The 23311-nt window shown below is 38.4% G+C and overlaps 1 protein-coding gene across 1 annotated transcript in view; it reads right to left on the bottom strand.

Moving 5' to 3' along the window:
• Nucleotides 1–23311, bottom strand: part of SPTBN5 (spectrin beta, non-erythrocytic 5) — a 92785-nt gene that overhangs the window by 40833 nt on the left and 28641 nt on the right. The window contains 9 exon segments of the mRNA XM_071559305.1: nucleotides 10523–10672; nucleotides 11886–12089; nucleotides 15193–15372; nucleotides 16598–16708; nucleotides 18550–18664; nucleotides 19887–20032; nucleotides 20839–20971; nucleotides 21816–21979; nucleotides 22574–22690. Of these exon segments, the coding sequence (XP_071415406.1) occupies nucleotides 10523–10672; nucleotides 11886–12089; nucleotides 15193–15372; nucleotides 16598–16708; nucleotides 18550–18664; nucleotides 19887–20032; nucleotides 20839–20971; nucleotides 21816–21979; nucleotides 22574–22690 (1320 nt within the window).

Below are 23311 nucleotides of genomic sequence, written 5' to 3'. Positions count from 1 at the left end.
GTAAGTCTGCCAGCGTGAAGGCTGTGAACACAGCAGAGCACTAATATATTCCTTTTGAGTTGCAATCTTCAGCATGTCCCTGTATATGGTGATTATCTTTTATACAATACCATGAGCTAAGGTTTGCCTTGCAATCTACTATAAGCTTCCAGGAGCTTCTCAGAATAACTGCTCTCAGACCAGTTTGTCCCCATCCTTTATTTAAGCATCTGATGATTCCTGAAAAGGGTCATAGCTTGCACCTGTACCGAGTGCATTGGATCTGTTATTTTTTCAGGCTCCCTTTCCAACTTGTCTGCATTAATTCTATTTACTGTCTGTTCTGTCAGTCTCTGATGCAGAAAGAGATTAGCCTAAAATAACAAATGCAGTTTTAAGAAAACTGACCTCTGCACTATTTGCTTTTAACACTGTGACAACCTTTCCCAACTAATCTGATAATCTCGAAGGCACTGCAGCATTTCCTGACTCTGTCTGGTGTTAAGAAAACTGACTGCCTAGTTACTTCTGCTATGCATTCTGTTATCTTCAGTTTTGCCAGATGCAGAAGAACAAACAATGTAGTTATCTATTATCAAGAAAAAAAACTATGTTTTTCTGCAGGCCAATAGTAATTTATTCTTTTCCAGTGCATTTAATATCCCACAGTTTTTTCTTATTCAACGATGAGACAACAACAGGACAAAATACCCAATTAGAGGCTCTGATAGGACATGAGCAATAATTAAGCATGGACAAGGTTTACATTGGAGTGACTATGACTAGACAGACATGGTGAAATCAGACTGCTGTGAGGGATTGTGTTTATCAGCAATGTGTAATGTGTAATCCATTTTCTGAGCTCATGGAATCATAGGTATTTGGACAAGAACGAGAATTCCAACCAGTAACTCTACCTGGATAAAGTGCAATTAATGGGGAGGGAAGAAGAATTTGAGATCAGTGACAGAGTGTGAAAGAATTAAGAGGCAGGAAAGAAAGAAATAGAATCAGTGAAACAACACAACTGCTAATACTTTCAGAAAAGAGCTGGTAAAGGACATAGGTGAATCTGTGTCTTAAAATCATAGACATGCACAGGAAAAATAACATTTGGAGAGGTCTCTCTTGCTTTGTAAAACATTAAAGTTCTGTAGCAGTCTTACAGGGCATTTTTAATGAGAGGAAAAAGACATTCCTTGGCAGCTACTTTAAAAAGCCAGTTATGATGTTAAATTTCTGCACAAAAGTATTGGATTACTGTTTAATCCCACAGGGCATCTTCTGAAGGAGAGGTTTCCCAAGCATGAACACACGTGCAGGATAATCCACACCTACTTGTCAGGATCTGAATGCATTAACAGGCTCTGGCAGTTCTGACTGTCCCCTGGGCAGACCTCCTACTCCTATCTGAGGGTGTCTCCGAGGCTCAGACCTGGCCACCAGCCCTGCATGAGCTTCACTGAGGGGAGGTCTGAGCCCTGCCCTGGTTCTCCTGGACAGACCCCATATTTCAGTCATTATCTCGCTTTGATGCTTTGATATTCTGCTGGTTGATGGACTTTTTTACTACTGCCACCACTCAGCCTCCCTTGGCAGCTGTGGATAAGAAGACTAACAGCCAGACTTGGTCTGATGTTCTGGTCCATTTTTTGGGGAGTGAATATTTTGCATATACAGAAAAATGCACAGAAGAATATCATGCTCAGGCTAGATGTTCAAACTTCTCTATACCATGCCAAGTATCAGAAGAAAGGTGGATAAATCTCATCACAGTAATCACTGTCAAGAAGAGGGGAAGGCCACTGTACAACAGGCCTAAGCTTATAACAAGTCTGGCCCATTAAACACCACAATGCCTAAAGAAATACATTAATTCCCCTGCTATGCCTCTGTCTGTTAAATACAACCTCCATCAGAAGGCAGACACTCTGTCATTCAAACTTTAATCCTTTGATCTATCCTACTTACCAAGTGTATGAAATTATACATACATATATATATACATATATTACAGTGTTGTTGGATTTTGTTTGCTGTTTTGAACAAAGATCTCCAGATTTGTAGGCTCCAGGTCTGCCCACTGTAATGCTTTTTTAAACCACTTATAATGACCATCTATATTTACTCTGCTGTTACTAACGCGGAAATGAGAAGTTATCAGCTGAATCTATGTCACTGCTGTTTGGGTTACAGAAATATACAGCCACAAGCTGCATCTCTATTTTGATGTTTTAAACACTGCTTTAAAAATACTTTAGCTTCTTTACTTAGTTTGTGGATTATCTACCATTGTTGGCCAAAAAAGGTTTACTGCAGGACTTTTATTTAGTAACTCTTAGCAGCGAAACTGATACCTGAAGAAATGGTCAGCTATTAGTTTTCCTGATTGTATATCTGTGACAGAAGAAAAAGGCAAGGGGTATCTACTGGTAAAGATGGTTGCTTTCCTTGCAGAAAGAGAACAGAGACATCTGAAAGCCGAGGTGTAGGGTGGTGAGTCATAAGTAGCTGCCACTGGAGTCCTCAATGCCTGGCTCTCATTGAAAACCACTAAACACAAATGACACTGAGCATTCAAACTCAATTCCTTCAGATGTTACGGCAGTGGGAAAAAGTCCCCCTGACTACTGAAAGCTTTGGGCCAAATTCTCTGAGCAGAAGCCTGTGCAAATGCTCTTGGGAACCAGGGTTTTGGCACTGAGAAAGAAAACTGGTGCACAAAAAGATAATTGCTGCCAAGTGGCCGCATACATTACAGGAGAGGCAATGGCATCACACTTAGAAGAAAGGAGCCCCTGTAGCACTAACAGTGTTGCTTGGAGATCTGCTAAGGTGAAAATTTTCCATTCGTCTTTTAAACAGAAATCTTATGACAGGCATTGCTAGAATCAGAACCATAATATTTTTTTCTTTAAAATATTTGTTAGACCACTCTGAAAGCAGCATGAATACTGGCTCCTATGCCCCAATGCTGGCCTGTGGCCAGCTACATCACTGTTTGGCAGGTTTTTAGGTCCTCAAACTCCTGGTTTGAATGAGACACATTGATTTCAAATGCAAAACACTGCATAGCTCTCCTCATGTAACCTACAAGAGTCTCCCACAGCAGACAGCAAGTATAAACCTTCTTTTGTGTCTATTAAAAATCATGGCACATTATCAGAAATTTTGCTTAGCCACAAAAAGCACAAAAGACTTGGTCTTTTGCTATAAGATGAACTCATTTTAAAGTGAACATTTGCAAATAGGTTTCAAACCACAGAAAGGTTTTTGAGATTTGTGAAATTTTAAATGGAGAATGGAATAAGTGGTCAAGTTATTAACAATGCAAAACACAGAAATGGAGGTTTTAACCCTACTTAACTAGCTCTATTTTTGAGCTCATTGCATATTTTTTGACACATTGTCATAAGAACTCTTGCATACGAGTTAATGCAGAACTAAAAGCAAAGTCCAATTTAAAAAAAAGTAATTTAAAATAAAACAGCAATATATACACTTATGTGACAGCATATGTCAGTTCTAGCTTTTAGAGAAATACTGAAAGAAACATTTTAATCATTAGTAAAACTGTGCTTTCTAGATGCCACAACTTCACATTTATTCATACTGGAAGCTGACATAGTCCCAAAAGAAATTCGTATTCAAGTAGACCAGCTTTTATTTCTCTAGGATAAAATTTATTTTTAAGTATTTCTGCAAATTCTCCGGGTCTTCACAGTATAACAAGATCCACAGATCTTGGCCTTCACTGTCTGCTCTTGGCTTGCTGCTGAGATTGCTGGAACTCCACAGAAAATCTTTCTGCTCTAAACATGCATTAAAGCCTGAATTACTCCCAGTTTTAAAACCCTTCACTTAATGCATGTAATCAAGTCCAAACCATCTGCCCAGATAGATAACAACAAAATTTGATTTGACTTAATTCTGGTAAAAAAAACCACATTAAATTCATTTCAGCAAAGTAAATAAATGTGCTTGATACCATGACTATATATGGTTCACAAAAATGTTGTACTATGCTTCATTTCAGTAAAAATTATAACAAGTATCATACTATAACCATACGCAGAATAAAAAACACCAAAGTTGTATATATACATGTTTATAAACATACACTTTTTCTATCATACTAACATCACCATATTATTGGTGTCTCTCATAAACTTTATGCAAAATTCTAATGTTAAATGTATTTAAAATTTCTTTCCCTCCTCCTACTGCATGCTGACACATTGGCATAAGATTATAATTATTTGATATTGGAAAAATATATGGGAAAAACATAGACATCAGATAGTGAGGGTTTTCACCCATAGCTGCAATAATTCCTTCCTCACACCACTCTCCTTCCTCAAAATTCACAAGTTCAATCCCTGTCCTTGTAAGTAGTAGCTATTGGACCAGAATCTTACGCCCATACAACATCATCATTAAAATATTTACTTAGAAAACATTTGTCTGAAGGCAGATTAAATTCTTTTTAAATTCCCCATAGTTTCACTGCTAGAGACATTGCTGGGATATCCAAATTTGACAAGCTATGGACTCCAAATTCCCTTCATTTCCCTCAGGAAAGGGTGGTACCTCTCCTTTTCTATAAAGGGAAAAAAAGTGATTTCTTCCTATGTACTTAACTGTTTTGGGTTTTGAAAACAAGTATTACTTTTAAAAGTGACAAAACCAGGAATTAACCATTTAGAAATACAGCATAATTTGACAAGTAAGACAATGAAACCAGTGAAACAGAGGATGAATAAAAACTACACTGAGCATTTGCTCCAGGTCCCAGGCTGACTAGCAGAGAAGAAAACCAGTTCTTAGCTCTGAAGTCATGAACGTTCAAAGTGCTGAGCACTATTGCCCTATCATGCAAAATCTGTAAGCACTTGCATGGCACTCTAACAACAGTACTCTAAATGGTTCAAATGAAACACTTGTTAAGTGCTCAATCAGATCAGAGTGCTTATCTTCACTTAGGATGGATCAAGCTGTATCTGCAGCCTCGGTGACAGCAGAACACAAGTAGCTTTCTCATAGTCCCACAAGTCACCTCTGGGGAGCTGGAACATGGCAGGAAGCATAAAAATAGAAATCCACATGGCTTGATTAAATACAATTTAGATCTTCTGTTTGCAAGTGTTTCTAGAATGGAATGGAAATCTTCACCACTCTCCTTCCAGATCCGAAGGATGCAATGTTGACAGCAATAGATGGACACCCTGCACCCTCTGTGCCTCTGTGAGTTGAAGACATGGTGTGAACTGCTGTGTTTGTCAAAAGGTTGTCAGTACATACATTTTTTACAGTGCAGGTTTCGTGGGAATGTCTCAAACCAAATCTTGCCCAATGTCTAGAAAGCAATCCTGAGCAGCAAACTGGGTTCACTGACAGAGAGAGGCCAGACTTGATCTCCACAGGATGGAAGGGTGGACCAGCTATATCTATATCATGTGTTTTGATAAAGATTGTTGGACTTGGGCTTCTTCTAAACTCTCTTATCACCTGGATAGGCATAGTGGTCCAAGGGGTGGCAAGTATTAGGGTGATTTTGGAAACCTTGTGGTGAGCAGGTGTTAGACCATCACATGGAGTCTTCCTGAACTCTGGCCTAGATGAAGGGCAGTTCTGAAAGACAATCAGCTCTGGATTTAAATCCTTGCTCATGACCTCATTACCATTAGATGAATTTTCTCTTCCAGTCAGCACATCTGGGGACAGCCATATATCTCTGGAGACAGACTGCTGGGGAAGGCCAGGATACTTAGAGGAAGTCACATGAAATCTTGTGATTTGAAGGGTTGGAGACACATCTGAAGGCAAGTCTTGTTTTGGTTTCTCGTATCCTGTTGGAAAATCAGCTGAAGTCTTGGGCACCTTCTTTGATTGTGGCATGATCAGACTTGAATGAGCATGACTGCTTCCATAGGAATGTGCCCGAAAAGGCTTTACCATCAAGCTGCACGTTGAAATGTAAAGCTTCATTGAAGTGTGGAGGTTTGACATTTGGGCATTGCATTGGCTACAGCCTTGTTGGGATGAGAGAGAATCACAGGGTTCCAGGGATGCATGAATTTTTTTGCTGTGGAGTGTAGAAACACCTGGAGTAGTAGACAGATCAGCATCTAGGCATGATGTCCAACTTGGTGGAGCTTTGCAGCAGGAAAGGACACCAGAGGGCAAAGATAGAGCAAGCTTCAAGGGATCACTTTTTTGAGGAGAAATACGATGAACACTTTTTCCTCTTTCTGAATATTGCTTGTAAGATGCAGATGTTGACTGAATGCCACACTCCTCATGTCCATGGCCCCAAGGATCCTTGCAAGCACTGAAACATGGGAATGTCTCATCAGAAGAACTGACACAGTGACTAGTGCTCCCAAAACCTTTCATCCGGTCTGTGTGTGCCAGGATGACATCTAGCCTTGAACAGTAAGCTCCAGAAGACACAGGGCTTAGTGATGAGCTGGCATTTCCTGAAGCAAGCTCTGCAACTGATTGACCAGTGGGAGGATGTCCTGCTGCTGCTGGCATCTTTTGAAAAGGCCTGTCCTGCACAGCAGATTCAGAGTGAGGAGGTGGGGCTGTTTCACTGGATGACAGAATCACTTCAGCAGTGGAGATGTAGGTTGCAGGGGAAGGTTTGCAGCGATGGTCCCTGTATGACATTCTGAAGCTTAGTTCTAAATAATGCAAAAACCAAAGCCACAGAAGCTTGCCTTTCCCCCGTGTTTAAAACCAACTCCTAATCCTTTTTCCTTTTACACTGGAAATTTCCATTCTTCCCCTGAAGCAAGGGAATGAGAGATGAATAAATATTCTCCAGGAAAGAAAATATGAACTAAAAAAATCCACATTCAAAACAAAAAATTGCAGCTCTTCTAGTTCTGCTACCACCTCTTGTCACGTCTGCAAAGCGATATGAGTGTGGGTTGGGCAGAAAGATAAATTATGGAGCATACAGCTCTGCTCCCTGAGTGTTCTGACAGTGAGACTGCAGAGTAGGAGCGAGCCAAAAGTGCCTGCCAGAGACAGCCTGTGAACTCGTTGTTATTTCTTCTGTGAAAAAAAGGAAAGTAGCTAACATGAGCCATGGATCTGCTGCTGTGAAGGGATCAGAACACAGCAAAGAGTACTGGACACTATTTCTGCTCAAAGGAAAAAAAAATTTTCTTCTCTTTATTCAGCTGTTGCTTGTTTGCACTCTGAAAGGCAAGATCTCAGTTTGCAGATCTTACAAGAGTTTCCTATGAAAATTCCATGTGATGGCACAATTGAATTCATACCAGAAAAAAAAAAGATGAAGATAGATGTTTGCCTAATTTTCTACACATGTGCTCTATTTTCTTTAGCATAGAACAATGCCAGACTATATTTTGCAGAAATCCTTTGAAAGTTTAAGTAACTTGGATGTAATATAAGATGCTGGCTTAAAGTCAAACCTGTCACACTGGCACATACAGTGAGTGAAAGAGCAGTCTCAGCAGTAGTTTTTAGTTTAAAATACTCCTCTGCTACCTTCTTCCTTCCATTGTTCTTGCTGCTGCGGGAGAGACTTTGTCTAAGGCATATAAAGTATTAGGAAAATAAGATTAAAAAATCATGACACGGCAGAAGCTGCTTTCTTACACATGTGTTTGCAGAAATAGGAAGTGAAATGCACATAACTCAGCTTTGCCTCAAACAAAAAAGTCAGAAGAAACACAAAGGGTAATGAGATTGCTTGTATTATTTTGCTGATAGGAAACCTTTCTGAATGTGTGTTTCCTTTAGTCCTTTCTGAAAAGAGCAAATTATGAAATTCCCATTGGAAAAGTGGTTTGAGAGTCTTCAATTGATGCTTTGGCTGATTTTTTTTTTTAAAAAACATGTTTGGAAAGAACTGCTTTCCTACCATCCTGCCTATCTCCCTTGGGAGTAGAGTCTGCATTGCTATGCAGCCATATTTTAATTCCATATAGTAGTAGCAGAGCTCCATCCAAAAGGATTTTTCTTCCAATTGTTCTTCAAATGCAGAGAATAAAACATAAGTAGTGACTAAGGAACCTCACTTCACTGTCAAATTGTATATACTGATCCATATGGCAGATGGTGGCAGCTGCAAAAGGAATTCTGTGAGCATGCTACTATAATTCTTTATACACATAGAACTCTCACAGAAAAAACAGTTCTTCAATCAGTTGTTGTCTTCGAAGGATTCAACATAAGCAAAAATGAGAAACAAGAAGTTTCTACATCTTCTTTCCATAGTTAATGTGTTCTTTCCAATCTCAGCAGTTTGTTTTTGTTTTGTTTTTTAAATCAGACGCAGAAGGTGGGGGAGGGACCATATGCATGTGATGAACATACGGCAACTGTGGCTCCTTCTTCTCTATACCTGCATGGACAACACCAACTTCTTATCATTCCCCTCTGCTTATTTTCTTGTCATTCTCCTTGACTGCAAAACGTTGTCTGTGAGAAGGGCTGTTGAAAGGGGCAACTGAGTATTCAAGTTCTACTGTTGCACCTTCTGAATACTTAGTGAGGAAAACTGAGTACCAGACTTCATGGAAGTTGGAGACAATACTGTGGTAGAAAGATTCAGATAACAGAATTGCCCTTTGTGGTCCTCAGGGTCATAGCCTTCATTCTCAGGCTTTGCTTTGGCTAAAGAGAGCTGTGGTAGGAGGCAGGCACTGTGACTGATCCCACCGAGAGAATTTCCTCAGTCTATGCTGAACACCCACTCCTTTTGTGGCAGTCTACCTCCCAGCATATGGAAATGGTAAAGTCGTCTGAACAAAGGAGTAATACCAAGTTCTGTTTACCTGCAGGGAATGTGCTGGGGCTATACCAGAATTGCCAGGGACATTACCCTTTCATGTAAGAGTAATACAATCTTTTGCAACTGGCACTCACAACTGAGATATAAGAAGAAACACTAACCCACAGTAGCTTCCTACACATTTACCTCTGAAATACACAGAGCAAAGCAGATGCAACAGTGACAGTTCCTCTGCCTCTGCATGTTGGCTGAAGTCCATTACATAAGAAGAGAAAAAAATACAGTAGTCAAACTTTTGTAGAGTTTACATTTTCACTAAAGAGCTCCTAGGCAGGAGCCTCACAATGCTCCTCTATTGCCTCTCCATTGCTTAGTAGAGAATTGACATAGATATAATGCAAGTCACGCCATTTGCTAATGAAGCAACAAATAGTGGGCAGAACTATGCAATATTTAACTCAGAAACATGAACCTAGATGGAACTCGTTGTTTCATATTTCATCACAAACTCAAGAATGCAGGTCACACTTGCCAAGACTGCCAATTGTAGGGAATTATGAAGCTATGCATTTCCTTCAAAGAATGAGTAGCAAAAAGCTCCAGGCCCATGTGTCACAAAGGGTTAAGTATCACTGCATGTCACAGCAAAGGGTCAGTTTTCAAAAAGATTTAGTGCCATGGAAAGCACTTTTGGAAAATAGATGTCAACACAAACTGAGAGGCATTACATTTTTCTGCCAGCAGTCTTGGAGAATTAAGGATTATTTTACCTTAATGAGAAATGACCCAGAGGTACAATGTCCTTCAGTGTTGTGTCAGTCCTTTAGTTTGGCAATCTTCAAACCACTGATGTGATTTGCATGTCAAGTCTCAGCATGGCTACAGCAATCTATCAATTCATTAATTTGCAGTGACTGCACTGTTTTCTAACAGAAAATGTCAGACCTTGAGCTGGAACATTTTTAAATAGTTACATGAATCAAAGAAAGTTCAAGAAAGACTAAATATAATTTAATAACAGTGAAAAAAAATCTATTGCAAGAGCTGCAAAATGATGATAATAAGAACATCCTTCTATCTCTTTGCATTAATTATATCTGCCCTCTCTTTTCATCAGAGGGCCTTTTTCACTAGCTCATCTTTCTCTACTGCATCAGACAGAAACTAATACTACTTACAAATTCTTTCGTAGTTGTTCCACACACTGCTATCAATGCCCTTGCAGAACTGAGAAGTCAATCCTTTTTCCTGTGTTAACTCACACTGGCAATACTCATTTTCCACTACTTGCATTTTCCCAGCACTAATCCTCAGCCTGAGGTGAGGTTTCCAACAACACCTGCAAAGCAAACTCCCTTCAATCCCACTTTGCAACTTCCCTTCTCTTTGAAGCCTACAAAACAATTTGCCAATGTTAAGCAGTTGGTATGCTGAGATCTCTTTGTAAAGAGGACTAATGGACTCTTGTTTCCCTCTTCTGTTGTGACCCTCATATGTTAGCTCTCATGTTCATTTGTAACGAATTATCTTTCAGGTAAGGATCATCTGTTTATTTCTGATTCCACATTTAAGCCCATAAGAAAGGTAGGGGCCTCATACATTGCTACAGTCTCCAAGTGATACCACAATGCAAATTATAATAATAAAAAAGAGTGTGTGTACATTGATCCAAGGATTTTAACCTGTAGGTGAACAGTAGTACCCCCTTTAGTTTGAAAGAATTTAGATGATCAAAGAGTTTACCTGCCTATTTCAAGTTTATAATTCACTCACCTTCTGTGAGTTCAGGAGCTTGTCCAGGTGATCCCAATCCTTGTAGAACATTTGTTCATGGTGTAATTTCTCCAGCCACTCCTTCTTCTGTTTCCATGCATTGTATACATTTTTCTTCTCTTCCAACAAAGCCTGTAGCTTCTGCTGAATCTGAACATTATTTCCAATGAAAAAGTCATGTTGATCTTTAAACCCCAAGGATCAGGGTAAGGTGCAATGAGAAAGGATTAAGTGAAGTGGTGGATAATCCCCTTAAATTGCAACAACATTATTAAGCAGGAAAAAAATATAGGACAAGTTCTTGCGATGCTACTTGAGCAGGGAGATAACAAGAGGTGCCTTATTTCAGCAATGGAGAAGTGCTACTTACAGCATATATATCACTCCAAGCCAAGAGTTTCCCAACTGTGCCTTCTAAAATCAGATTCTAATCCTCCATTATCTTTAGTCATTAACGGGGCTGTTATAACACATCAAGTTTTTATGGGACAGATACTAAACCAAATTATCACCATAGCATGTTCTGCTAATCAGTGAATGCATGTCTCAATGTTAGACTTAATATAATTTCAACTTCCAAGCTTTGTATACCCATAGGCCTTCTATAAATTATTTCTTTCTCCATTTTTCTACCCACAAAGGACTTTATAGTCAGTAAGATTTCCAGTTACTATAGTAATACTTTGCAGTATTCAACAAACTTTCAGGTGAGATGGGAGAATAATTTGCATAAACTTTGTAGTTTTCTGAAGATATTCAAGAGATGTTAAGGAACTGTCAGGGGACAAGTAAACTAGAAGGTACTGGAAAAGAAATAATGTTGTGAGGCTCTTAGAAGCTATTTGTCTTGAGTAAACTGACATTTTGATTTCCATCTTGCATGTTCAGGGAGTATGTTTTACCAGCATAATTCATTACTACAGAAAATGTTTCAGTCAATCTTTAAACTCTCTCATATGTTTGAGTGTTTTCTTTCTTTGGTTCACAGGTCTTTGTCCAGACTGTCCTGGTGTGGCTATACCACTGTGATATGAGGCATAGTGTTTGTATGAACATCCCATCTGGGAAGTCAGTAGAATTAACTCCATTGCTCAGAACATGTTGAACTCCTTGAATAAGCCCAGCTTTACTGCAGGAGGCCTTCAGGAGTTGCAGACACACATCTACTGCTGAGGTAGGAAATGGAACAGAGGTTTTTGTGCCCCAGCTAGACAACACACTGAGACAAATGTAGGTCATGTGTGCAGAAAAGTGATGTGCACCAGTATTTGTATGCTTATATTGTGGTACAATACAGAATGATCGTTACACTGGTGTTGAGTAGCTGAACACATATGATTGAACTCAGAGAAGTTCCAATTACCTGTTTTGATCCCATTTCCTCATCTTGCAGGAGTGACTGTCCCAGCTGCACAACATGACTGTATTTCTCTTCTCGTGCTTCAATCTCTGCCAGTAGCTGTTGATGCTGGGTGAGCCTCAGGCTGCTAGTAGATATGTCCCGAATGGTCTCCTTGGCTCTCATTTCCCTTATTATTTCTGCTGTCCATAAGAAATAGTCCCACACCTGAAACCAAAAAAAAATGTGAGAGTTAAGATTAGAACTCATGCTTAGGTTATCAGGCAGCAAAATCATAGTCTTACTGTTCAACTTAAAGTAAGTAATAGGCAACAAAATCACAGACAAGAAAGAAAATATTCCATTAGTGCTTACAATACTTCTGTGAATTATACAAATATGGATAATAACTGCAGGAATTTTTACATGCTGTGTTAAATGATACATGGTTTGTAATATCATAATTAAAATCAAATTGTGTCCTATCATGTCAATGATGGCATGATATAATTTATTGCACTTTAGTCCATCTTTCCTTAAGTGTTTTCTGATGTTATTCCCTTACAAAGGATAAAACAATATCATCCTACTTTTCTGTGACGGCCTTGGCTAATGCAAGTCTTTGAAAATTAGGTTGTGTGAATATTCTAAAATAGCAGTCAAAATTCTCTGGTGAAAAACAAATGCACTCGAATAGAGGTGGAAAAAGGGTAAGACACAGGTCAGAAAAAAAATTGCATAACCACATCAGGTATACAGATTCAGATCTTGGTTTGTGGACCTATAAAATTGAGACTGACACAAATAGAGTTCCGGGAGAAACAGGGATGTAATGCTAGTTTACTTCTAAAATCTGATGAACCAATAAATACATTTACAACATCTTAAAATGCCCTAAGCAACTATGAGCAAGAAAATTCTAAAACAAATCTCTGAGAATTATTTTCCAACTGTGACTGAAGAAACTTGTGCAAGTAAAAATAATTTGACATTTTTTATGTGTCTTTTTCTGCATTTGATTCTACACTTTCAACAGTCACATACTTTAAGCATCTTATTTGAATCTGCGGTAGGAGTTTTGCTCTTATGTGCCAGTTGGTAAAAATAGGACTGCAAGGAACTATACTGGAAATTACATGAAATGACTAATTAAGTTTTGTTATAGTTTAATTGTGTTTGAATTAGTTGATTCAATTTTGAGGTATGAAATGGTCTTTCAAGGTTTATAAGTGTATTTTAAAGGACTATTATGTATAGTAAATGCTGAAAAAAAACTCCTTTAAAGGAAAAAACCTAAAAATTTTCTCTTGTAAATGATTGCTAGCTTTCCTGCTGAAGGAAACTATGCAATGGAAAGAGACTCTTGGCTGCTTCATTTTACCCATGTATTTTTGTTCATATCATAAAAATTTTGTACAGCCAGCCTAGGAAAAAAATTAAGAAAGCACCACAAAATTGAAACCAGCCAATTTGGGATCCTGGATTTAGGCTTTAAAGCCAAGATACTGCTTTCTTAAAGCTAATTAACACAGCTACTAAATGATTATTTAAAAAAACTGTGGTCCTTTTGAAAGGGCCCACATAGCACACATGTGTTGGCATCATTTTGATTTCTAGAACTAATTCATTCACACAGCTGGATGTCACTGCAGACACTTACACTGCACTTGGCATTGCAAATGTCTAAGACTCTCTGAGATTAAGAAAGGATTAGGAAAAAAAAATCCATAAATCTCAGGATACATAATGCAATGGAAGAAGTCAAGATCCAATGAGAGGTTACTGGATCACCACTGGCAGCAACATTTAAGGATGGACAACACATCAGTCTGCAGGAAACTCCTAAGCAGAGCAAGACTGAGAAGATGCAGATGCTAGCACAAACTTCAGAACAAGAGTCTTAAGAAGTACTTTGAGTCTGTGTCTACATTCCTCTTCTTTGACAAAGTTTCTTGGAAGATTTGAAGCCCTCTGCTGTCACTGTGTGTTGTCAGTTAGGACCAGCTCTGTTATTTAATCAGACTAAAATTGTACTTGATGGGGTGCAAGGAGATACACTAAATCACTGTGAAGAATTCTTATTTTATGGAAAGACTGATTTTTTTTCTGTTTTGTTAATCTGTGCACAGTTTCTTAATGGAAAACTCTATGGACTGCATATGAACAATATAATGAAAAAAGTATATTAAATAGCTGTGACTAACACTAAGTTTGTGGACCTCGTGGCACAGCTGAAAGAAAAAAGGTAGCAAAGCTGCCTCTTTGCATCAGCAACTTGGGTGATGTTCTACAGCAAAGCTGCTCTAACCTACCCTAGAGCTACTGAGATTCTTAGTCACTAGACATGGTTGCATGACCCTGCCTTGTCCCATCTGGGCAGAAAGACAGGCTTACCAAACTCGCAGAACCAGCTCTCCACTGTTTCAGGAATTATGTCAGGAAAAGGAGGTGAAAATTAAGAGGATCAGGAATACTTTTTGCCATCAGACTGACATCAAAGAGACAGGGACTTGCCTGAGTCATAATCCCATCTGACATGTCACTAAGAATACAAAATGGCCTTGCCATTTTGTTTTACAGTCTTAAGGATCATAAAGATCAAAGGATACACTGTCAGAGGGAGAAACAGGCTATAGATTTGCCATTCAGATCACAGGATGCATCACAAAATTCAAACCAAAGGTGCTTTGTATGGTTCCAGCAACAGAAATTAAAAGAGCACCCCATGGGGTCAGGACTTCTACCAGAAGTCAATAACCAAATTTATGATGTAAATTATGAAGCAAATCAATATCGAAGTGAACTCTGCATGTCTGCATTTTAATGGATAAATCCACCAAGATCCACGTTCTGATGAAGATGTCCCCAGGCTGAAAACTTCAAGAATCTAATAGGGAAGAATACACACTAAAAGTTTGCCTGAGTTGTATTTGATACATTCCATGAAGTAAGTTAACCAAGGGTTATTGCATGCCCTGAGAGAGCAAGAAAGAACTTTTATGCATTATAAATGGGAGTGCAACATATCCTTTTATTGCTGTTACTGGCAATTGTAGTCTTTGAAAAAAATACTGCTACTCATGTGAAGAAATAGTCATTTCTGATAACTGTCAATTATTCCATACACAGCTGGATATAGGTTTTCATTCCTACAGAAGGTAAGAGGATTCTTATCCTCTAACAGCTTTCTGAATAGCTACAAGCACTTAAATGCTTGATTAACATCACAGGTAGCACCTGCAGCCTTTTGCACCTTGGAAATACAATGATTCACACATAATGATGGCAACTTTCTCCTGTGTACCAACAGACAGGTGGCAGAAGTGCTTACATGTGCCTGAAACTCATAAAGCTTGTACACTTGTTCCAAAAGTTTCTTGCGCAGTTCTACTTTGGACTCCAGAGCCCTCCAGCTGGTCACTATTGCCTGCTGCTTTGCTTTCAAGTCTTCCACTTGCTTCTTTGAGCAATGGGGCAGCACATGATCTGCAGAGTGGATCAGCTCCTGCAGCTATACACAGGGATGAAAGAAGAAGATAGGAAGAAGAGAGTCACAAAAATCAGGTAGTATCAGAAAAGTTATGATAACTGTACATGAAACTACAAAACAAACAATATTTTCTGACTTAACTAGCCTCATATTAAACAAAAACTTCCTTAATTTCAGCTGTGTGGAGTAATAGTGACATCCAGTGTTTGCCATGGCTCATCACAACAGTGGTTTTTCAGACATGAACAGATTTGGTTTTCCCTTTTTACTATACCTTTTATTATATGAATAATGCAAGTACTATTTATTATATGAATAATGCAAGCAGTATTAGCGTTGCTAATATAATGCCAGTAGTAGCTAACCATTTCCTTTTTTCTTCCTAACTGGCCATATAGTTTAACTGTGACTACCTTCTCTCCATGCATATCTCATGCTCTTTTTACCTTTAAAAGTTACAAGCACCTGCTGGGATCAATTTTAATGTTATCTTCCCCAAGGCCAACATGTGAGGCCACTGGTAAGTAGTACAGGGATAACTACTTCAGTAATCTCAGTATAGCACATGTTGTGTGTTATACTATATATACACACTATTGTAAGCGATTAGATTTATTAAACAAAAGAGTGAAAACTCATACTAGTTTTATTGGTCTCATTGAAGCCAAGCAAGTCTCCTATATACAAGGTAGATGTTCTGATGAGCTGAAACTTTTTACAAGTTTATATTATAACATCTATCCTTTTTTCTCACAGTCCAATTTGTACCCTTCTAAACTGACAGAAAATTTCAGACTGCTGATCCATATTTCCTTCTTTAATCCTCCATGGTCAAGCAAAGCATTTAATGAATACTCATTTTCTCTGCATACAAAACTGATTCTGGATTTTCCCTTGTAATCACTTGGAACACTATGGAGAAGATGCTAAACACATCATATAGGCTGGCATAATCATACAATATCCCTGTGAATCACTTCAATAGTCCCCACTCATTACAGTATGTGCCTTATTTGAAAAGTTTTAAATTACCCACTTTATTATTGCCATCAGACCTTGAATATATGAAGAAAACTAGAAAATTAATGAAAACCTCTAGAGATTTCCAGTCTTTCTTTGAGACAGTTGTAATGTGGTTCAAAATACCAAATTATTATTATACTTATCTAATACTAATTATTATTATGCTTATCTTGGAAACTTGAATTTTCATTACACATTAAAGATTCCAAATGACTGTCATTACCTGGTGCTCGTTCCCACAGAGCTCATGCTCCAAGGCCACGTGGTTCCGGAGCTCAGTTTGCACACCTCTCATGTCCTTAGCAACATCATCTGGAATACTTTTGGATTTCTCCTAGAAGAATGAAATTAGAGAAAGCTCTGTTACTTTCTGCTTCCCAGAAAAACTTACTACAAGCCCACATTAATCATTTTTAGTAGTGCAACTCACACGGCAAACTTGAGGATATCCTTGGTTACTCAACTACGATAGCTAAGAGGAAGCCAGAAAAGTCTGTCCTAGTAACTCACTTCTAAGTATCTCAATGATTAAATTATTCAAATGGACTGTGAGAAATGAAGGTTCAAGTCTTGATCAGACAATACAAGAGAATGTCTTACAAGCTTTGTGTTGGGAATCCATGTTGAATAGCTACAGCTGTGACATAGCGAATTCTTAAAAGCAACATTAACAAGCAATAGTTTCAGCCCATTTTGGGGCATAAATGTATCTTCCTGTGAACCATCGTTAGATAAATATTTTAGTTATAGGTGTTCAAGAAAGTTTACTGTAAAGATGAGAGAAATGGAGGAACCATTACATAAAAGGCAACTTGAAAATTTATTTAGCTCAGCAAAGGTTCTGAAGGGATTTAGTTGTTATCCAGATATGCATTGGAAATACAGCAAGCGAAAAGAAAAGGCATTACAGCTGGAGAAAAACATTTTTGCTAGAATAAAATTTTTAGAAACTTGTTCCAGATCAGGTTAGGGAAAATTAGAAGAACAATTCTCACTATTGGAGAAGTGCATTTTTGCAACAGATTCACAGGCTAGTTTGGGGTACCAATAAAGGCACCTTGGTTGTAGTTGTCTATACTATGATCATACTGGAGCTGATGACTTAAGCAAGATCTTCTGTACTATGTTCCTATGAGAAGTGGCTTTCCCTGGTAGACTTGTGAGCAGGGTACACAGGAAGGGTTGGGCAAGATGACTGTACTGCTCTTCCACTCTGGCATGAAACTATTAACCAGAAGCAGCACAAGAAGTGTATAGTGTTGCCTGGACCAAACTCAGTGTGGGTGTAAAGCAACAGCTGGCCTGTGAAGACTTTCTGAATTCTGTTTCTGCCTCAGAATTAACTACTTCATCATTGAAGTTAAATATGCAGGTTCTGAAAATCCCAGCTGGTATATGGTGAAGTATTATGATGCTTGATTTTCCATTCTTGACAAGAAGAAAATAGGAGTAACATAGTTGAATAGGGCAGCCTCTGCCAGCATAAACAAGTAGAAAATCAATCGTGTGTAACCAAAGATCTGTTGCTTTACAAACAATGGAAACTATTGGATCACTGCCTCCTGTATTAAGGAAACCACACCTCTCATTACAGCAAGTATGTTCAAATAAAATAGAGGCCTGAAGGCGTCTTCTCTCCATAGTTTTCACACTGGGGCTACTTGAAATTATTGTCAGTATGGGCACTGAAGTGAGAGGAAAAGATTTTTGCCCCAGTTTTTCACACCACATCACACGATTGCTTGCCAGCCTTCCAGGCTAATGGTCAATGTAATCCAGACAAATGCCTTTTTCAAGGGTTTGTTCTGCAGCACATACAATAGTGTACAGAGAACCACCATGGTGAGGCAGTAAACAGGCTCTTAGGCCTGATGACTACAAACAACACTGCTACATGCATTGCACTGTGAGACAACTAAGTTCAAGCCCTGATCTTCACAACTTATCCTGCAGATCAACAACTCCAGCTACACCTGATTTCACCCATGTTTCTCATCAGATAACTGTTCAAGTTTCTAAGGATTACAGGGGATTTTTAATTTTTTTAGAATTTAAATTTAGAATTTAATTGTTTGGAAATCAGTAGTAAGCATGTTGAGAATCATAAGAATATTATTCCACAAATACAGCAGAAATAAAGTTTGCATTATGTGAGACTCTTCCATTATTTTTTACCTCAATATGGGCCAGAGCATCTGTCAGATCTTGGTAACACTTGTGAATCGCCTCAGCGTCTCTCAGCCGCTCACCTCTTAATCTGGTAATTTCAAACAGCTCCTCCCAAGAGTTCCTTAGAGGGAGAATGGGGAAAAGAACCAAGTAAAACATTTAAACTGGGAGTAGAAGACTGGGAGTAGAAGAAGAAAGACAAAAACAATACCTTCTCTTACTTTGTTTTTCATTCCTGTCATTAAATTCTGTTGGAGTGATTCTCTGAAGGGCAGCATGTCTCACCCTAGTCTGTCCTCCTGTCTACTCCAGAAACTCTTAAATGATCCTATACAAGAGTGCTCCACCCCATTACACTTTTCAGGTTTTATATGCAGGACTTGGAGAACTGGGTCATCACAGAATATCCTTAGTTTGAAGGGACCCACAGGGATCATCAAAGACCAACTCCTGGCCCTGCTCAGGACCACCTCAAGAGTCATACCATGTGCCTGAGAGCATTGTCCAAATGTTTCTTGGACCCTGTTAGGATTAGTGTCATGACCACTTCCCTGGAGAATCCTTTCCGGTGTGCACTCACTCTCTGGATGAAGAAACTTTTTTAATATCTAATCTAAACCTTCTCTGACCTAGCTCCATGCCATTCCGTTGGGTCCTATCACTGGTCACCAGAGAGAAGAGCTAAGTGCCTGCCCCTCCACTTCCTCTCAGGAGGAAGTTTTAAACTGCAATGAGGTCTCCCCTCAGTCTCCTCTCTTCCAGAGGAGGCTGAACAGACCAAGTGACCTCAGCCACTCCTCATATGGTTTCCCCTCAAAAGCCCTTCACCATCTTTGTAGCCTTCCTTCAGATGCTTTCTAATAGCTTTATATCTTCCTTACATTGTGGTGCCCAAAACTGCACACAGACCCACTTCTCTTTCAGGCTGGTTTAGACTGATGCCAGAACTAAGAAGCTCAGAACATCTTAATGTTATTCTGCAGAGCAGACATGGGATTCAAACTCAAAAAGCAGAAGTAATAAAAAAGCAACTAAACTCCTAGCTTTTCAGTTAGGTGATCCTTTTTCAAAGGGTAAAGGAAGTTCACTCACTCTTACTTGTAAAGCACCTCTGATGCAATTTACAGAAGCTAAAATCAAGCTAAAACCAAGTAGATAATGCCTGCATTATTTTATTTTTAAATGGGGGTGGTAGTAGCTCTGTTTCAGTAAGCAAGCAATTCTGCAATTAGGAAATTAGGAGGACATGCCTTATCCTTTTCTAGATCCTTGTCTCTTCCTTTGTCCTTCTTGAGAGTGAACTGAAAACACAAAGCGCTGCAGAGCTAACACAAGTCTCCTACCTTAGCTCTTTCTGCATCTGCCGAATTTCCCAGGACCCAGAATGGCCACAGTTCAGCAAGTTGTCTGCCAGCTGCCAGAAAGCCACAACTCTTTTCTCAGCTGCTTCCAACTGGTGTCGGAATGTGTCATATCTGGCACAAAGTTGCTTTTGAAGGGAAAACAAGAATAACAACAAAAAAACTTTTGAGTGCTCTCTTTTCCCAAACATACCTGCTCAGTTAAAAAAGCACAGCCAAAAGACAAGTAATAAGTTGATCATACATAGAGATGGAGAAACTGCAGGGAATGACTGGATTTTACCGTCAAAGACCATGAGGAGCTACAAACTCTTAAAAAAGCATGAGGTTTATGATGCAGATGGGAGGCAGAAACATTATTAGTGGGGACAGAAACCAATACTCTATGTACAATGAATTTCAATTATCAAATGATATGTATTCCCTTCATGAATACAAAGGTGTATTCAGTAGTGTAAATGGATAATGTAGTCTCATTTTAAGGTTTAGAATACAAGTTATTTTGAAATTAATTATAAAAATGGGGATTCTTAATAGCTATTGATTTCTAACAGGCTAATATTAGATTGGTTTCCATGTCACTTGAAGAGGTATAGCTGGAGATGTCTGTACATCAGCAATTTCAATTAAAAGAAAAAATCCTAAATGGATACCATACTAAAATTATTAAAAGTAGAAAGGCCTTGTTCTCTGAAGGGATAGACATTTTAACATGCAGTTGTTTCACACAGCTCAGCCTCCATGGTAGCAGAATGTAAGTGTTAGCCTGTTCTTCAGTTCTTCCTACCCACACTTCATTCACCTTTTCTCTTCCCATCTTCCAGTTATTTATGCTTACTATGTCTTTTAAGTTTTCATGGAAAATTTTAGAATTTTTTTACAGTCCTACTACATATAGATAGCTGATTTTTGATCTGTTACCCAAAAAACTCACCAAGACATGCTCATAATCATTTCCATAGTCTTCAGAGCTGGCTGTCTGCTTCTGCTGAGTGATCCAGTCTTCCAGATCTTCATATTCTCGAACAAACTCATGGAGGACAAGAGTTTCATCCAGCTTCTTCCCTCTGTTGGGGGACAGAGAAAAGGTAATACAATCACACCAATGCAATATAAGAGGAGGGCGATCACTAATATTCTTCTTCCGAATCTCTGAAACTTTTCACCATCGAGACTCTCTCTCTTTAGTGAAAGAGCTGACTATTTATCAAAATTGGAAATTATGTTTGTAGGATACGGCTGTCATCCATGTCATACTCATCTCATTGGCTGTTCCCTGAAAGAGCACTGTCCCTATCTGACCTCTCTGCCTGTTCTGGTTTTGATTTTGAATGGGTTTCGTTGCTGATTTTTTTTGGTGGTTTTTGGTTTTCTTTCCATGGAAATACCTTTTTTTTCTTTTTTTTTCTTTTCTCCCCCCCCCCTCCCAATCTCTCCTGATCTGTCTTTCTAAGGATAATTGTATTGCTCATGAAAATGAGGAAATCTTTTTGACCATGCTGCATCAGGAAAGCAGATGTATGAAAGCTTCTTGATGCAATTCTGTTTATATCACCAGTTTAGCAAAATTGCTGCAATCTGCTGCATATTTCTGATGCTCTAGAGTATCTTATAACTCAGCCAAATGTGTTGCAGGTCTTCCACAGTAAATAATATGTAAATTTTCCATCTGCTAACACTGACTAGCCATTGTGAAGAAGTTCTAGGAAAGAGGTCTTGCTTAAAAAAATTGAAAAGCTTATACATGCTCAGAATTATAATATAGAAACAATCAATTTTCTAAATAAATTTGAAAAAGGATGAGATAATTAATATGATCTAAATTCTTGTGAAGTAACTGGAGACATCCTTTATTAATTTCAGTGGGCTTTGAATCAAACCTAGGATCCAAGGGGCAGTTCTAGTTTATACCTGGCTGCTGATAGCTCCTGTAACTCCTGGAGTCTTGAATGAACTTGTTCCTTTGGTGCATCAACCTCAATATACTGGATGGAACCCACAAGAGGAAGAGTTTGTGCACTTTCACTCAGTTCTTTCATCAAATCTTGGTAAATGGCAATCTCATGCTCCAGTGCCTGGCAAAGAACAAAAGTGAATTGAGACCCAATTTTTCAAGATATCCACTCTTTGAATGGTCTATAGTGTAGTGATTGAGACATCAAATGATGAGAAATACTTTTGGGAGAGATGTGACATTTCCAGGACATGATCAATTTTAGATAAGTTTCTAGAAACATTTTTTGGAAAAAAAAAAGTGTACATAAATTCATACAAGTTAGGTGAATAAAGACAATCAGATTTTCCTGATGCATTATTAGGTAGATAAAAGTATTCCTAGAATAATACTTTGCATGTATCTTTGATTTTAGGAAACAAATTTATGGATTCTGCATATATCTGTTGAAAGTGAAAAGCAGATAATCAATGTTGGCCCTAGAAAAATAAGATGAGAATATTCACCCTTCTCCTTTTTACCCAAAATACATTTCCCCAACTATACTAGTAAACTTCATTAATCTCTTCTACCAGTCTGTTCACATGTGGACATGTTTCAGTGCGATGCATCTTGTAGATGGCTGGATCCTCAAGTATCAATAGGACAAAAAAATTTATAACTGCAGACAAACCAAAAGATCATGCTACATTAGAGAATTTAAGCAGAGAAATACCTTATGTTTCTTAATGAGTTTCAGTGTTCCATCTTCATCTTTACCATAGTCCTTGCTTGTCACAAGTGGATATTTTTCTGCTATCCAAGCCTCCAGGTCTGAAGTATTCATTAAGAACTATCAGTTAAAGAGAAAACAAATGAGTTTCTACTTCAACTTTCAAAACACTCATATAATTTTTTTACCTAATAAATTCTAAGTGGAGGGTGCATTGTAAGATTCACTGTGACCTTTTATTAAATATTTAATTCACTGTTCTGTGGAATCATGAAAAGGTGAAGGAGATCACAGATGGAAGACTTCAGTGCAAGGTAACTAAGATTGTCTCTAGGCATTACAGCTCTGGCAGTAAGTTTTATGTTGTCTCCCTTTTCTTTCTTGACATCACTTTGCTTACTTGACTCTTCCTTTATTCACTAAGGGTAGGTGCTAACTGTATAATATCAGTGTGACATTTCTCCTTCCCCCACCTGAGAAGTTCAAATCACTATAAGAATTAGTCTTCCTAAAGTTTACAATATGGATAATTTTTTTTATAGAGAGAGGAAATAGGAGCCAGATGATCAAATATCCCAGCAAACATAGTTAGCTGGGCCTGTGAACTCTGTGAAAACATTGTTTATGTCTACAAAACTGCATGTGCTACCTGGATAGCTACACTCCTACATGATCCACTGATGATAGAAAAATTGGATTATTGACATAAATATTTTCATGCAATTTTTAATTTTTTAATTT

Source organism: Pithys albifrons, chromosome 6 (assembly GCF_047495875.1).
Source record: "Pithys albifrons albifrons isolate INPA30051 chromosome 6, PitAlb_v1, whole genome shotgun sequence".
NCBI lineage: Eukaryota > Metazoa > Chordata > Aves > Passeriformes > Thamnophilidae > Pithys > Pithys albifrons.
This window is presented reverse-complemented; position numbering and strand designations above follow the sequence as displayed.